At 39.7% G+C, this 16723-nt stretch overlaps 1 protein-coding gene across 1 annotated transcript in view; it reads left to right on the plus strand.

The window, feature by feature from the left end:
* The first annotated feature begins 1658 nt into the window (after positions 1-1658).
* The window catches only part of LOC120516636 (calpain-2 catalytic subunit-like), a 70349-nt gene continuing 55284 nt past the window's right edge, over positions 1659-16723 (plus strand). Inside the window, exons 1-2 of the mRNA XM_039738447.1 lie at positions 1659-1938; positions 9002-9071. Coding sequence (XP_039594381.1) covers positions 1702-1938; positions 9002-9071 — 307 coding nt within the window. The 5' untranslated portion in view covers positions 1659-1701. The remainder of the gene's footprint in view (positions 1939-9001; positions 9072-16723) is intronic.

Raw genomic sequence — 16723 nt, forward strand, 5'->3', positions numbered from 1 at the left:
ATTGTAATAAATGGCCCACAGAGACTTTGAATTTATTGTGTGTTCTAGTTATTTCTTCAGGGTTTACCTATGCATATCTAGCTGTTGTTGTTAAGAAATACATTTGTCATTTTACCTGGGCTTCCTTTTTGCTATTCAGGTTATGGAGTCGACTCGCGAGCACCACAAGTACAACCTTTCATCCTTCAAAGGGTTAATATGCTGCACGGAGTAAACACAAGGTAAAAATGTTGTCTGTTCACATTTAAGACTCCACTGGCTTCATGACAATATCCCTAGAAAAAGACAATTACAATGAAACTTAAAAAGTGCATACAGCCTGGGAGTGTGCAGCTCGCATATTTGAAGCTCTTTCATAACCACCCATGTCAGGGACTGACTCCAGAGGGGAGCAGTGTATTTTGTATAAAAGTCAACCTAAAGTTTACAAATGTGTGCATTCCACAATCAGTCATAACAGCAAGTGTCTATGAGCAGTATTGGTAAATCAACCTTCTTCACTGTCCTTTTTTCATTTTGTTCTGTGTAATATTACAAAAGCTAATTGTCAACCTATGTGATTGTTACTTTATGGTATCAGTGTTGGCTTTATATATTTATACAACCCTCAAAAATTGAAGGCAAACAAGTGAAATGTCTAAATCTACTCGCCCCTACTTCTAAATATGTGAAAGATATGCTCAGTTTTCCTGGGTATTCACCCTTAGTTGATTGTTCATGTGGTTAATCTGGCACTGCTTACCATTAACTTCAGCCTCTTTTAAAATATGCACGGTCAAAATATGTGCTGGACATGGGGGAAAATAATGTAACGGTCGACCCCTTACTCAAACCGGCCACTACACTACCAAGACTTATTCCATACTGCCAACATTCAAAGTTCCTACCCTCATTTCCACTCTCTTTACTTTCCTCCTCTCCTCCTGCCTCCGGACACTTCTCTCCCCCCTCTTCTTCTCCTCCTTCTTCCTCTTCTTCTTTGGCCAACAGTAGCCCAATTTCTGCCAGCACCCTGTTGTCTAACAGTACTGGTGGTGGTTGTTGTTAACCCAGGGCTCAACCGATCCGGTATGGAAATTTGTATTGTTGCCCGCATATTGATTTGGCAAAATTTTACACCGGATGCCCTTCCTGACGTAACCCTTCCCATTTATCTGGGCTTGGGACTGGCACAAAAAAACACACTGGTTTGTGCATCCCCTGTGGCTGGGTTAGTGACTAATTACTCTATATAAGACACGAATATACAAATATTTACATTAACCCTCCCTTGCCCCTAAACAATAAACAAAAGCATATAACACAAATGCAAAAATGAATTGGATAAAAATTCTCTGGCCTCTCCTGTCTACCTAAACTAATTCTTGGATAAGCTGTCTGGTCACCAGAATGGGCAACTCTCTAAAACACCTGCCCTAGCCAGGCCCGTTCTAGTGTCTATTGTCATACTTAATGACTGTTCTTCCTCCTTGCAATACTTTCTCAGCTGATCAACCTGTCACAGTTGGTGTCAGCACTTTGAGCGAGCCTTAAAGTATTTTTTTGTTAAGTCTTTCAAGTTCAACTCCACCCTTCAACACACACCTTCACAATATTTTTTGTTACGTCAGTGATGCCTTATAAGGAAGAAAGTAACCCACCTAGAGACATATTTCAGCAGGAGACGGTTCTGTTTGTGTGTCCATTTGCGCAACATTCAAAATGTCAGGTGTAACAACTTTGCTAGCCAGAGAAAAGGATTTGGCTGCAGGAATTGGCACGTTTGACCAACCCGTAAAGTATCTGAATCAAGACTATAATCTGCTAAAGAAAAATTGCCTTCAGGCAGGAAAACTCTTTATAGATAATACATTTCCTGCTGTGGCAGGCTCTCTTGGATTTAATGAATTGGGTCCTAGTTCACCCAGGTCCAAGGGTGTGGTTTGGAAAAGGCCAGGGGTGAGTACTTTGTGATCTTCTTTTTGTCACTATTACTGTAGATATGTAAACTTCTTACAGTAAGGATATGGTTGTGGGTATCTGATGTGCTTGGGAGTGATGCCAACATGTCAGTTAATTTGATTAATCCTGAAAATAAACACCTTGTGCATAAAAAGGAGAGTAATGTGTACTGGTTTTAAGTGATTACTGCTGATTTGTTCTTCTTGTAATTGCTTTGTAAAAGGATTTGTGGTAGTGCTGTTTACTAAAGGAGTCACATATAAATAGGATAAAGCACAAATTGTGAATGATTGTGTAAAAGGGAGAGGAAAGGACAGGACAGAAGGGAGAGCCCTCCACATCTTGTAGTAAACATTTCAGGTGCAACACTATGTAATGGAATTTAACATGATGCCCTAGAGCCGGCCTATTCAAATGGCAGCCCGCAGGCAACATGCGTCCTGGAAGCAACATCCAAGTGGCCCAGTCAGTGGTCCTGCGAAAAATGCAAAAAGAACACATTTTGCAAGCTTTCAGAAATTCTTGCAGTAGTACAGATCATGAATGCAGCACTCAGCTTAGTCTAACAACATGCAACAATGCAAGGTATTGTGGTGTGTCTACAAGTGATGGTAGTAGACTGTGATGACCTGTCAAAGGAGCCGCTTCTCTGGGGGAATCTCTGTCTGCTCTTTTACCATTCACTCCACTCTCACCCTGATCCTGTCACTCTCTCTTTTTAGGGGGGTGCCCTGAACCCCCAAAATGTCCTTTCCCCCAAGACTCCACCCCCACAGCCTATGCAGTAGCAAGACACGTCACAATAAAACGGACCTGCGTTGCCTCAGTGTGCAGTAGACATTGTATTGATGTGTGTTAGTTACTGTTGTCACTTGTTAAGGCTTTATGCACTGATAGTTCTTTTTGATTCTGTTAAATGCATGTTGTGATATAACTGGGTCACATATGTGCAGTGGTGCAATTGTGTTGCTGATGCCTCACAATACAAAGACCATGGGTTTGCCTCCATTGCGGGGTACAAAGTGTTTTAAGTAGAGAAAAGGACACCATGTAAAAATAAAGAAGTTATTATTATATAGCCAAAATATTTATTTATTTCAAAAAGAAAACAAATGTTATTGCTAAAACTATACACTATTTTGTTTTTATGCACTTTGAGATGTGCCTGTGTCAAATGTGACCAAATTTAAAAGGGAAACAATGACTAAACATTACTTCTTTTTCAGTATACTCTTTATGTTGGTTTAAAATGTGTTTTTACTTGCCGCTTACCAGCTGCTGAAAAAGCATGGCCCAACTAAATTTCTAATTGATTAACCCTGCCCTACCACCTTTGCTGAATGATCATTGTTGTCAGACTGTCAGAAATAGCTCAGGGCTTGAGAATAAGCACAGTACAGAGGAATGCATGAGCATACAGTCCCAAAATTCACGAAGTGGGCATGATTCCAAGTAAGTTGACCTGAGCTTGTCTTTGAACGGCCATTTCAAATAAGGGTGATTTTTATGAATATTTCAAAAAGTAAACAAAATACAAAGGTGATAATTTTGATAATTTTCAACTGATATCGGATATAGGTCTTGCCTAAACCTATAAAGTTTTAACTGAACAACCAGACACTAAATTTAGGTGAATAATGTACTCCTATTCATTTATGAGATTTCTTACATTTGACTTGGTTAATTACATATATATATATATGTCTATATATATATCTATCTATTATATAAAAAAAAGTTTGGGTCAAGATGTGATCATCTCAGGGAGACACTTTGAAGTCCCGCGAGACTACTTGCACGTCACACCCTACTTACAAACAATTTCTCGGAGACACTTTAACGTCCCGCGAGACAAGGAAGTGAGAAAACAGGACAGCTGCTCTACAGGCTTTTACAGGCAATATGCAGATCACACAGCTCGGTAGCAACAGCAGACAGCCAGCAGCTGATATGTCCGCCTCTCCTTAGCATGCATTCAATCCCCCCTCTTCACAACGCAATCGCCAGAGACAAAGTGGCTAACGTGGTGTGCCCCCGGGGTGGGGATTGTGGTATGGGCGATTAAAGCGAGTAGGGGCACAGCCCCCTAGTATATATATTTACTTGATTAATAGTTTAATAACTAGTGATGAGTGAACATTGCTGAGTTTGGTTTGCCATGAGCTCCCTGAAATCATGGAAATGTTCACGATATTTGCCAAGCTTGGGAAACTCCATTAAAGTCAATGGGGATAGACCAACTGCATGGGCGCCGGCAGGGGGGTGCAAGTAGGTGCACGTGCACCCCCCTAGCTTTTGAAAAAAAAGGAAATGGAGAAAAAAAATAAATCTTTCAATAATAAGAAAAACGCGAAAAAATAGTTTTATTTTAAATTTTAAATTACAATTAGACGTTTACATTTTACAACTATACATAAACAATCATTCACTTTGTTTCTAAAAGAGCATCTCAAGCCTTCTTTTTTGTTGTCCAAACTTGTCTACAACTTTGTCGATAAATTTTGGACAATTATTTATTCTTTTTTTGTGTACACTAAGCATACATAATCCACTTAATCTATCGTCACTCATTGTAGATCGGTTCCAAGTTTTGACGCGCCGTAATGTGCTAAAAGATCTTTCAATACTGCAGGTTGTTGCAGGAAGTGTCATGCCAATCTTGAGTGCCTCGGAAACAGCCGGATAAAACTTCGTAGCCTCTTATAGTGTACAGCTAGATCTCTTTTACGCCGGTGTATAGTTCCGATTTATGGGAGAACAGTACGCTTTAGAGAAAAATATTTATCATAAAAGTTGTAGAACTTATCAATGTCTACAATTTTTATTTGAAATATTTTTCTCTAAAGTGTACTGTTCTCCCAGAAATCGGAACTATTAACCGGCGTAAAAAGAGGTCTAGCTGTATGTAAGTGCTTACAAAATTACATTAAAAACTTAAGGAAAAAAGCACTACCTATGCCACTGAATACATCAATAACATTTTTAACTATATTCCAGTGATCATATGATAACAAAAAAAAGTCGATGATTTTTTGTCAGAAAATTAAAAATTAGGTCATGCCTTAAGTGGTTAATCTATCTATGCAAAAACTGACTGCTCTGTACTGTTCAGAGATAGCGACTGTATTGGCAGGTATTTAATGGGCACATACATATACAAGTTTATATATATAAGTTTTTGTTGCGGGGGGGAGCGTAGAAAGAAAAAAATCTCTTTATGCACCCCCCTGAATTAAATCCTGGCGGCGGTAATGACCAACTGAGCTAGTTTTGACTGGATTATAATGGTGCAATCATCTTTAACGTGTGCCTGAGAGCTAGGAAAGTGTCTGCCAACTATATTAGACAGATTAGTGTGGCCAAAAAGGTGACCTGAGCTGTGTGGCCTTCGTGATAACAAAGAAGAAAGTACACATTCAAAGACAAGCAATCATAGATTTTGTGGAAACAAAGCTGTACTGCCGAAATCATAGTTAAGTCATAAAAAATATGTAGGTCTTTTAAATTCAAAGTGGCGAGTCACAATTGAAGGCACTGTTTTTTTGTTTTTGAAGTTGCACCGAAGGCTCTCTAAACTAATCTAGGTTTAGTAATTTTCATTCACTCTAATAACAAATTTCTAAAATGCCATTTGTAAATATACCACAACACGCAGACACAGATGGTCTTTGGTGCAATATTATATTTGTACATTGCACTTTAATTCAGAATCAGTGCTAAGCACAAAAATGCTGTTTTTGCTTGGTGTGTCCATATACCTACAGTATATATCAGTGAAAGGCAACCTTTTTCGAGTCCAGAACTTTTCTTTCGCGGCGCACCTGAGGGTCTGCCCATAAATAAAGTCGTGACGACACAATCAATGGACAATCGCCAATAAAAACAGTTAATTTTACAAGTTTGAGAGACATTTTATTAATAAAGGAATCAAAGGATAAATCTTAAATTTAATTAATGTGAACGTTGAGATTGTTTTTCAGCACATATGAGATTGATGCGAGGATCAATTTTCGTAAGACAGACGCACATTTCCTTGTCGATCATTTGAAGTCTCTCGCGTTTCTTAAACCTCATTTCCAAAAGTGGTCCGTTATCTGTTTTTCCAACATAAAATATATTTTTTTAAACATTATCTTTTTAATCAACCAAAACTTCAAAGACACCAGCAATTTTAAATATTTTACAAAGGTTTTCGCGGCGCCCCTAGAAAATTCCGCGGCGCGCGCACCGGTTGCCAGACAATGATATATATAGTCATATTTGCATGTCTGGGGACCACTTTTCAGGCTCTGGTGAGGTAAGAAGTAAGGGGGACAAGAGGATGTGCTGATGCTAACATCATCTTCTCTTTCCTCCTTGGCAGCCAAGGAAAAATGGCCAAAGAGGTTGACTGACCTCACCACACCACCTAAAGGAAGCTCTGCCCCTTCCCATCTTAGCCCCATAAAGCTGGCCCGTTCCTGGAAGGTGGTGTCAGATACCAAGCTGACAGTAGTGAAGGACTGAGTTCCTGAACACTTACCCAAACACTAAAGCCTTTGAATATTTATTGTTTTTTTATTTTAACTCTTTGTCGGCTCTCGTTTTGTTTTGATTAAAAGGGTTTACCAGGGTGGTACCCCAACATTACTTTGAGTCCTCAACTTGTCTGCTTACTTGCCCTTATAATATATGTCAAAAAAAATACATTGAAGTTGAAAATGAACTAAAAATACCTCATATTTGAGAAAATACAGAAAATGATTAGCTGTTATGCAAATTGAATTTTGCCCATCAACCCAGAAAAAGGTGAAGACACTATTAAGCTGAGAGCAGTTTTTAAAGTTGATTTTCAGGAAACATTTTTTGTCTCTTGGTCATAACTTGCTATTTCTTTAAAATATGCAATTATGTCAAAAATATGAAATACTTTGAAAAGCATGCAAATCTGCACAAACACAAAGGAATGCTTAAAATGTTACATTTTGCAATATATAAGGCAGCCTTCTATAACTCCAGGTGTTGTGTATTCTTTTTATAGTTGCAGGAAAAAAAGATAGATAGATACTTTATTAATCCCAAGGGGAAATTCACATACTCCAGCAGCAGCATACTGATAAAGAACAATATTAAATTAAAGAGTGATAACAATTAAGGTAAAACAGACAATAACTTTGTGTAATGTTAACGTTTACCCCCCGGGTGGAATTGAAGAGTTGCATAGTGTGTGGTAGGAACAATCTCCTCAGTCTGTCAGTGGAGCAGGACGGTGACAGCAGTCTGTCGCTGAAGCTGCTCCTCTGTCTGGTGATGATACAGTTCAGTGGATGCAGTGGATTCTCCATCATTGACAGGAGCCTGCTCAGTGCCTGTCACTCTACCACGGATGTCAAACAGTCCAGCTCCATGTATACAGTAGAGCCTGCCTTCCTCGCCAGTTTTTTAGGCATGAGACATTCTTGTTCTTTATGCTGCCTCCCCAGCACACCACCGCGTAGAAGAGGACACTCGCCACAACCGTCTGATAGAACATCTGCAGCATCTTATTGCAGATGTTGAAGGACGCCAGTCTTCTAAGGAAGTATAGTCAGCTCTGTCCTCTCTTGCATAGAGCATCGTATTGGCAGTCCAGTCCAATTTATCATCCAGCTGTACTCCCAGGTATTTATAGGTCTGTACCCTCTGCACACAGTCACCTCTGATGATCACAGGGTCCACGAGGGGCCTGGGCCTCCTAAAATCCACCACCAGCTGATTGGTTTTGCTGCTGTTCAGTTGTAGGTGGTTTGAGTTGCACCATTTAACAAAGTCCTTGATTAGGTTCCTATACTCCTCCTCCTGCCCACTCCTGATGCAGCCCACGATAGCAGTGTCGTCAGCAAACTTTTGCACGTGGCAGGACTCTGAGTTGTATTGGAAGTTTGATGTATTTAGGCTGAACAGGACCGGAAAAAGCACAGTCCCCTGTGGCGCTCCTGTGTTGCTGACTACAATGTCAGACCTGCAGTTCCAGAGACGCACATACTGAGGTCTGTCTGTAAGATAGTCCACAATCCATGCCACCAGGTATGAATCTACCCCCATCTCTGTCAGCTTGTCCCTAAGGAGCAGAGATTGGATGGTGTTGAAGGCGCTAGAGAAGTCCAAAAACATAATTCTTACAGCACCAGTGCCTCTGTCCAAGTGGGAGAGGGATTGGTGTAGCATATAGATGATGGAATCCTCTGCTCCCACCTTCTCCTGGTATGCGAACTGCAGAGGGTCGAGGGCGTGGCGGACCTGTGGCCTCAGGTGGTGAAGCAGCAGCCGCTCCATGGTCTTCATCACATGTGACGTCAGGGCAACAGGCCGGAATCACAGCTCAGTTGCGGTCTGTATGAAGTTATTATTTTCTGGTAGGGTTTTTTCCCAGGTATTCCAGTTTTTTTCACAATTTCCAAAGATATAAATTTTTCTCGTATTGGCAAATATGGATGTGCATGGAATGAAGGAAGGTGGGGGGGTTAGAAAGTACAACAAATCTTAATTTTGTCTATAATCTATCAGTAGGGACTGTCATAAAATATATCAAATGTGAAATATGTCCTTCCCTGGCCCACATTTATTGGCAGGTGCTTAGTCTAAAGTTGGTTTCTGCCTTTGGGTCTAATGCTTTTGACTTAGGCTTTCTTTCCCTGCCAGCCTGTGATGCAAGCTTTGTTTGAATAGCATCTGGTAAAACATTGTAGGTGGATGCATATCAGGACTACAATAAAAAGTTAACATGAAAACCTGCTTTCTTTATGAAGAATCCATTAATTCATCTTTTCCATTGAGTGGTAAAATAACTTATATTAATAAATTATGTACTTGTGTACTTTGATTATTTGATTTTATATGGAATATAGTTTTTGTAGAGCTGTGTTAATGTTTTTGATCAAATTACTAAAATTAACAATAATGTTAAGAGCAACCTGCCCATGTGTAATCTAGCAGTATACTGCTTAAAATAACTGCAATGCATATTTTTGAAATAGCTGTATCTGTAATCGATGTGAAATTCAAAAACTGATACAATTCATTTTTATATGATTTGTTTCAGGAGATATGTGCCAATCCCCAGTTTACTATCGGAGGTATAAGCAGCACAGATGCCTGCCAAGGAGCCCTGCGTAAGTCAGATCAACGTCTGAATTGATTTATAGAGACAATAGAATGTCTGAGTTAATAAAATACTTTAATAATGGTTAATATAATGAATGGGTGGTGCTGCTTCTGTTTAAACTGTCAGTAGGTCTCTTAGAAGTTGAAATACAAATTCAAAAATGTAATTTCAAGTGACGCTGTATGTAGAGTTGCCATTGTTCGAGCTTCTAATTTATTTTTGGCTGGGCTGATCTCTTCTGGAGATTGCTTCTTAAAGGATCTTCAGGTAAAAACTAATAGAACTTCACTCCTCACTAGACCTTGATTTGTGATGATCAGTGCTCTTAATTTTGAAAAATGACATCTTGATAGTCAGGATTTTCTTTCTCACTCTCAGAAGCACTGTTAGAATCTGAGGTTTGGCATATCAAAAAGCACAATAACCCACCCACTCTAAAGTTCACAGTGTAGTGCAGGGATCCATGGAAGATATTCTAATTTTATAGGGTGGAAGGCAGTTCCTTGTGGTGATTGGCAGGTGACCGAGCCTCTTTGGAGAACACCCAAAAAGCACATGGAACCTAACCAAGTCATAGTACACAATCCATCTAATTACCAATTGAAACATTAGCATAAATAAATGATTCAGAAATTAACAAAAATGACAAAAAAACAGGATTTGAACTACAGCCAGAAAAGGAAAACTGGCTTAAATATTACTTGTAAATGAACTGGGACACACCTGAGCATTTGAAATTAAAGATGTAACTTCCCACCTCAGTCATTAGTCAGGAGTCCAGCACAGTAACAGCTTTTTCGTTGGCTGAAATGGAAAATTGTTGAAAATTCAAAATGCACTAAATGACATGGAAAACTAAAGATTACAAGTTAAAGAAAAGAGTTACAGACAGTTTCTAAGTAGTCCACAAGTACTCCAGTTGGGCCTTTTTGGACTTTTTTTATATTGTGTGCTGTTATTCAGTGTTGGTCACTGTTGATGCCAATTATATCAGCAGGTTTTTAATCTCAGTTCTGCATGAAACCTACACAGGTTAAGTAGCATTGTTTGGGTGAAGTATTCCTTTAATAAACTTCAACAGGATCAAAGTGTTATGCCAGTACTTAGAATTTGAGCCAGATATAAAGTATATAACACATTGATAACACTGGCTTCATGTATATGAATGCTTTATCTTAAATACCCTTCTACTGACTTCAGTGTTCATTACAACACCATATACAGGACAGTATGTTATTTATGCCTTATTTGCCTCACACAATGTGGATCCTCAACCTCCAATCTACTAACTTCTCCAAAGGATTGTTATACAAACTTGAGTTTCATTATTTAGCTTAGTGCCTTCTATTTTGTGAAGCTCTATTAGTGGTCATGTTTATTCATCTAACTTTATTCTAGAACTGACTCTTCTATACAAACTTCACTCATCCTATGCACTTCTCTCTGGTCATCATCAGATTTATCAGCTTTTGCTCCCCATAAATGAAGACATATACTTTGTTATTACAGTACTTTACAATTTATTTGTCTTGCAAAGCAGATTGTAATGACATGTTCTGTAAAATATACAGTCTTAACAATAAAGATTAATTTGGTTTGAAATTATGTTACTTTGTATTTGAGTGGGTGATTTCTGGGGATTTCAACTTTCACTTATTTATAAGCTTTGCTTTCTGACCATTGGCTGATGTGGAGTGAGTTTATGTTTGTCTCTGATGATGTTATATATTGGCTTGTAAGAGAATGGATTATGAAAGTGCCAAAAAAGGATATATAAAAGAGCCTGAAAGTATGTCTTCATCTGATGAAAAATTGTCAGATTTTAGTAAAGCCTGTAAAGTTTTCTAAATAGTGTGGCGTTGGTCATGCTCACAACAAGCTATTTCAAGTAGCCAACTCACCTAAATATGTGTCTTCCAAATGTTTGGGAAAATAATTCAGATGAGTTTTGTTTTTACAATAAAAAATGTATCATGGTAAAGAGCCCAAGTAGAACATGGAATGGGTAGCACAGATTGAGAGCTCTTACCTGTAAGCACTTCAGATGCATTCCATTAATGGTCTATGTGCATGGCAACCAGCAAATTTTGGGAAGAATCCTGACTTGCATCAGTTCACAGGCTTGGTTGAATTTGATCTGTAAGGCTATGATACAGCAGGGTTAACCATCGCGCCGCCTACGTTTAGTAATTGTTAGCACTTAATTTTACTTTGAAGATGGCAGCATGTCTTTGTTTCTTTGTTTTGACTTCAAAATGTGAGTCTACCTTCCCATGTTGCATGATGGAAACATATTCAGATTGGGTGGCGAACGTTCCCTCAGGTTCTATTTAACTGCCTTGCGTTAGAGGCATTTTTGTAGGCATTTTTAAGCCTGCGTCATTTCACAGAGCCGTCACGCCTAGTTTGACTAATTTATTTGAGATAGTGTGCTTTAAGTTTATTAAATTTCAGTTTCATATTGGCACTGCTTTCTATTGAAGATGTTTGTTCTCAACCTATGCCAGTTAACAGCAACTAGCCTCACATGGACTTACTGAAAATATGTAAGGAATCCTGGGATGACAATTAGACCCAGGGCCCAGGAGCCACCATGCTACTGAAATGCAGAACAGAAATGTTAAAATGGACAAGCACTTCATTCATTTACAGTTAGACTTAGCACATGTACACTGTAAATGGGTTAAGGTACCACAGGTACCTCATTTAAGAGTTAATGAAGCCATAGTTAGATAAACAATTAATAAAAAATAACACCATAGGGCCAATGGTGTTCCTTCCAATCTGAGTCTGGTCATAAAATGATGTCTGTCTCCTATGATGAGGGGTTTTTGAAAGTTAGTTCCAGAATATGTGTTGTCACTGGACTAAAAATGAAAAGTTTAAAAGATTCAATATGTCTGGTGTCTGGGAATCATCTGGAAGATTCTGTAATATAAAGCATAATGGAGTGTGAAGGTAAGCCCTAGAAATGTCCCTATTACATCACCTCTCACATGGTAATATTCAAAGATTATGGATTGATGGATAGGAGAGATAACGAAGGAAGGGAATGCTTTACCATGCACTGTATACTGTACATCTATGGAGCATATATGTCGATGTGAAATTCTCGATTTTCTATATTCTTTGTTAAAACTCTCGCAGCTCTCTGAGACAAATCTTTAAAAATTGTTTGTAGCCTTCAAACTGATATTATTTTATGATTTTAGGTTTGCAGTTAAATTTATACTTCAGTAACCACAAACTAAACTCCCACAAAGATATCAAAGAAGCACAAACTTAACAAAAGACTTGCATTTTATAACTTAATTGTCGTATATGAGAGGTGATCAGAAAGTTGTGAGATATCAATTTTATACATGGCTAAAGATCATCTCCTGTGTTGTAAAGTAGGTGAATTAAAAGCTTATGTATTTATCCTCTATAGGGCATTTTTCACATTTCAGAAACAAGTCAACATGGTTGCCAAAAATCACAACCTCTGCTCCTTAGGGACAAGCTGACTGAGATGGGAGTAGATTCATACCTGGTAGCATGGATCATGAACTGTCTTAAAGACAGACCTCAGTATGTGCGTCTTGAGAACTGCTGGTCTGACATTGTGGTCAGCAACACAGGAGCGCCGCAGGGGACTGTACTTTCTCCGGTCCTGTTCAGCCTATATACATCAGACTTCCAATACAATTTGGAGTCCTGCCACCTGCAAAAGTTTACTGACGACACTGTCTATTGTGGGCTGCATCAGGAGTGGGCAGGAGGAGGAGTATAGGAACCTAATCAAGGACACCTGAACACCAGCAAAACCAAGGAGCTGGTGGTGGATTTTAGGATGCCCAGGCCCCTCATGGACCCCGTGATCATCAGAGGTGACTGTGTGCAGAGGGTGAGGACCTATAAATACCTGGGAGTGCAGCTGGAGGATATATTGGACTGGACTGCCAATACTGATGCTCTGTGTAAGAAAGGACAGAGCCAACTATACTTCCTTAGAAGGCTGGCGTCTTTCAACATCTGCAATAAGATGCTGCAGATGTTCTATTAGACGGTTGTGGCGAGTGCCCTCTTCTACGCGGTGGTGTGGCGGGGAGGCAGCATAAAAAAGAGGGTCATCTCGCGCCTGGACATACTGGTGAGGAAGGCAGACTCTATTGTAGACATGCAGCAGGACAGTTTGACATCCATGGCAGAGCGACGGGCACTGAGCAGGCTCATGTCAACCATGGAGAATCCACTACATCCACTGAACAGGATCATCTCCAGACAGAGGAGCAGCTTCAGCGACAGACTGCTGTCACCGTCCTGCTCCACTGACAGACTGAGGAGACCCCACACTATGCGACTTTTCAATTCCACCCGGGGGGATACACTTTAATATTATACAAAATTGTCTGTCTGTTATACCTTCATTGTTATCACTCTTTAACTTAATATTGTTCTTTATCAGTATGCTGCTGCTGGAGTATGTGAATTTCCCCTTGGGATTAATAAAGTATCTATCTATCTATCTAAAAATTATTGCGGTATCATTGTGCTTCTAACACTAGAGAACAATGAACCTTTAGAGATTCCTTCTTACCTAGTCAGTATGGATCAGGACCTGTCGGCTTCATATGCCACATTTAAGGGATGGCCTGGTGTGGCAAGGTGTCTCATAAAGACGATTCATGGTCTGTCCAATTTTTATTGACGGAGAAAAACTTAGAGAAGAAAGCATTGCCACTGAAATGCAAATTGTAATGGAGACGCAAAGGGTTACTGTGGGTGAGACAGAAAATGAGGATTCATTTTTCTCTGAGGTGTCTGCTAAATGGGTCAACTGAATCCATTCTTTACGAACCATTAAACATGAGTAAGGTGAGTGCACTTTGAGTGTCCAGATTGTGGACTCCAGAAATGAAGCACCACTGCATCAAATATTCAAGGAGTACATCAAGCTAATGAATTTGTACTAAGGAGAAATTTAAAAAGTGTATAATAACTGGGGTTGAAACTTGGAACTACCACTATGACCCGGAGTCCAAACAACATTGGAAACAATGATTGCTTGGGGAGTCTCCAACATTAAAGAAGTTCAAGGTCCAAGCTACTGCTGGCAACATCATTTGCACAATTGTTTTGATGTTGAAGGAGTAGTTCATATTGATTATATGCCTGAAAATGTCCACATACTATGTGAATATTATGCCAATTTGTTTTGGCTTTTGTGACAATGAATTAGGGAATAGAGGCAAGGAATTTTATCATCCATCCCTCATATTTCACGGCAGTACCCCTTCTCACACTTCACAAGTTGCAATGGTTTCTCTGTGAAACTGCGGTGTTAAATAAATGACATCCCACACTGTTCTTCAGGGTCAGTGTACCACCACATGTTCCCCAGACTGAAGAGCCACCTCTGCAGGACACACTGTTACACTGACAAACACGTCAAGTAGGATATGAAAGAGTGACTGTACGAGTAAGACAAGATATTTTACCTGAGAGGCACAAGAATGCTTTGTAAATCTCGCAACACCTGTAGTAGTTACGTTAAGAATTTAAATTGGTGTGGGTTTTCTGTCATTTTTTTAATGATGTTAAGCTTAAAATTTTTGAATCACACTTCTGTTATGGAAAGCATGACACCAACTAAGGTCCACACCCACAAAAGAGCAGTTGTTTAAGCAAATGAAAATATTCACAGCCAACAAATATAGTGTCTGAAAATGCATACACACAGAAGAAATCACATGGAAGGCATTTAAGGATGTTGCTGAGAATTTTCTTGGCATCTACAAAGCACTGAGCGAAGTCCTGCTGGCAGACAATTTGCTTCAAGCCTACAAAACCATGATGTGAAACATGTTCGCTAAGGGTTTATTTTCTGCTTTGCATGTTTTTCCTGCTGATCTTGTCAGTCATGAACATGGTGAAAGGTTTCATCAGGAAATTGCAGTGATAGGAAAAGTGGAATCAGGGCAAGTGGAATCCATCAATGCTGGCCAAATATTGATGGCTACTGAAACGAGTAGCAAATGAAAGCTCAGTTGAACTAATGAAATGCATCAGCATCATTAAGTGATTAAACACACTAAATTTCACTAACAGTTAATGTCATATTTCTCCAAATTCCTACATGATACAGTCAATGTGAAATTATTCTTGCATAGCAGAATATTCCTAAAGTTTGTTATCCAGTGTTACTGATTGTTTCTGCTCCTCCCTGTTCTCAAGCCTCCTAACCTGATCTTCGAATTAATTTTCTCTTTTCAATGGCTTATCTCCCAGTATTCTGCTATCATTTTTTCCTCAAAATGCTTGTTACAAAGTGTCTTAACAATAGCAGCCTCATTTCTGTCCTCCTCCATGGTGTCTGTCTCATGTCTTTAGATAGAAAACTGTTTTTGCTATTAGGTGGGCAGAAGTGTGTCCAGCCTCTTACTAGTTTACCTTGGCACATTACTTATTTCCACTTTCCTTCTTGTTTTGGTGGTCCTATCAGTTCCAATCTCCAGGCACCAATCAGTACAGAGTGTAACCCCAAGGGGGACTTCTGCTTTCAAGTATCAGTCTCACTAAATACATTGTCCATGACAACCTTTTGTAAGTCAGGCACCTTGTCGCTATATACAGTATATATTAATGCACAAAATTTGTTCTATATTCTGCCACTTGTAAAGGCAATATACGTTGTATGTAGTGCATTGCACAAATGCATTGCACAAATGACATATTTTCTATATACGCCATGTTCTAACAAATTAACAGTTTGTTTGCTTGTACACTGAAAACATTTATGCTTTTTATATTAAAAATAGCATCAGTTGCTTCTGTTTTTTTAGGAAATTAATAGTCCTTGGCAATCCATTCTAGAAAAATACTGGCATCCATTACATAATCATTTCCAAACTCTGTTGCTGTTGGCTTTTTTTTAGCTAACCACAGAAAGCAGCTAGAAGGAACACCAAACTGTAGGTGAATTCACGTTTGACTAAGTTGCTTAAATGTGCAAAAGTTCGCTGACAACACTGCTATCGTGGGCATCAGGAGTGGGCAAGAGGAGGAGTATAGGAACCTAATCAAGGACTTTGTTAAATGGTGCGACTCAAACCACCTACACCTGAACACCAGCAAGACCAAGGAACTGGTCGTGGATTTTAGGAGACCCAGGCCCCTCATGGACCCCGTGATCATCAGAGGTGACTGCATGCAGAGGGTGCAGACGTATAAATACCTGGGAGTGCAGCTGGATGATAAATTGGACTGGACTGCCAACACTGATGCTCTGTGCAAGAGAGGACAGAGCTGACTATACTTCCTTAGAAGGCTGGCGCCCTTCAACATCTGCAATAAGATGCTGCATATGCTCTCTCAGACGGCTGTGGCGAGCGCCCTCTTCTACGCAGTGGTGTGCTGGGGAGGCAGAATAAAGAAAAGGGATGCCTCACTCCTGGACAAACTGGTAAGGAAGGCAGGCTCTATTGTAGGCATGGAGCTGGACAGCTTGACAACTGTGGCAGAGCGACAGGCACGTAGCAGGCCCCTGTCAATGGTGGAGAATCCACTGCATCCACTGAACAGGATCATCTCCAGACAGAGGAGCAGCTTCAGCGACAGACTGCTGTCACCGTCCTGCTCCACTAACAGACTGAGGAGACCCCACACTATGCGACTCTA

The sequence above is a fragment of the Polypterus senegalus genome, chromosome 16, assembly GCF_016835505.1.
Source record: "Polypterus senegalus isolate Bchr_013 chromosome 16, ASM1683550v1, whole genome shotgun sequence".
NCBI classification, from domain to species: Eukaryota; Metazoa; Chordata; class Cladistia; order Polypteriformes; family Polypteridae; genus Polypterus; species Polypterus senegalus.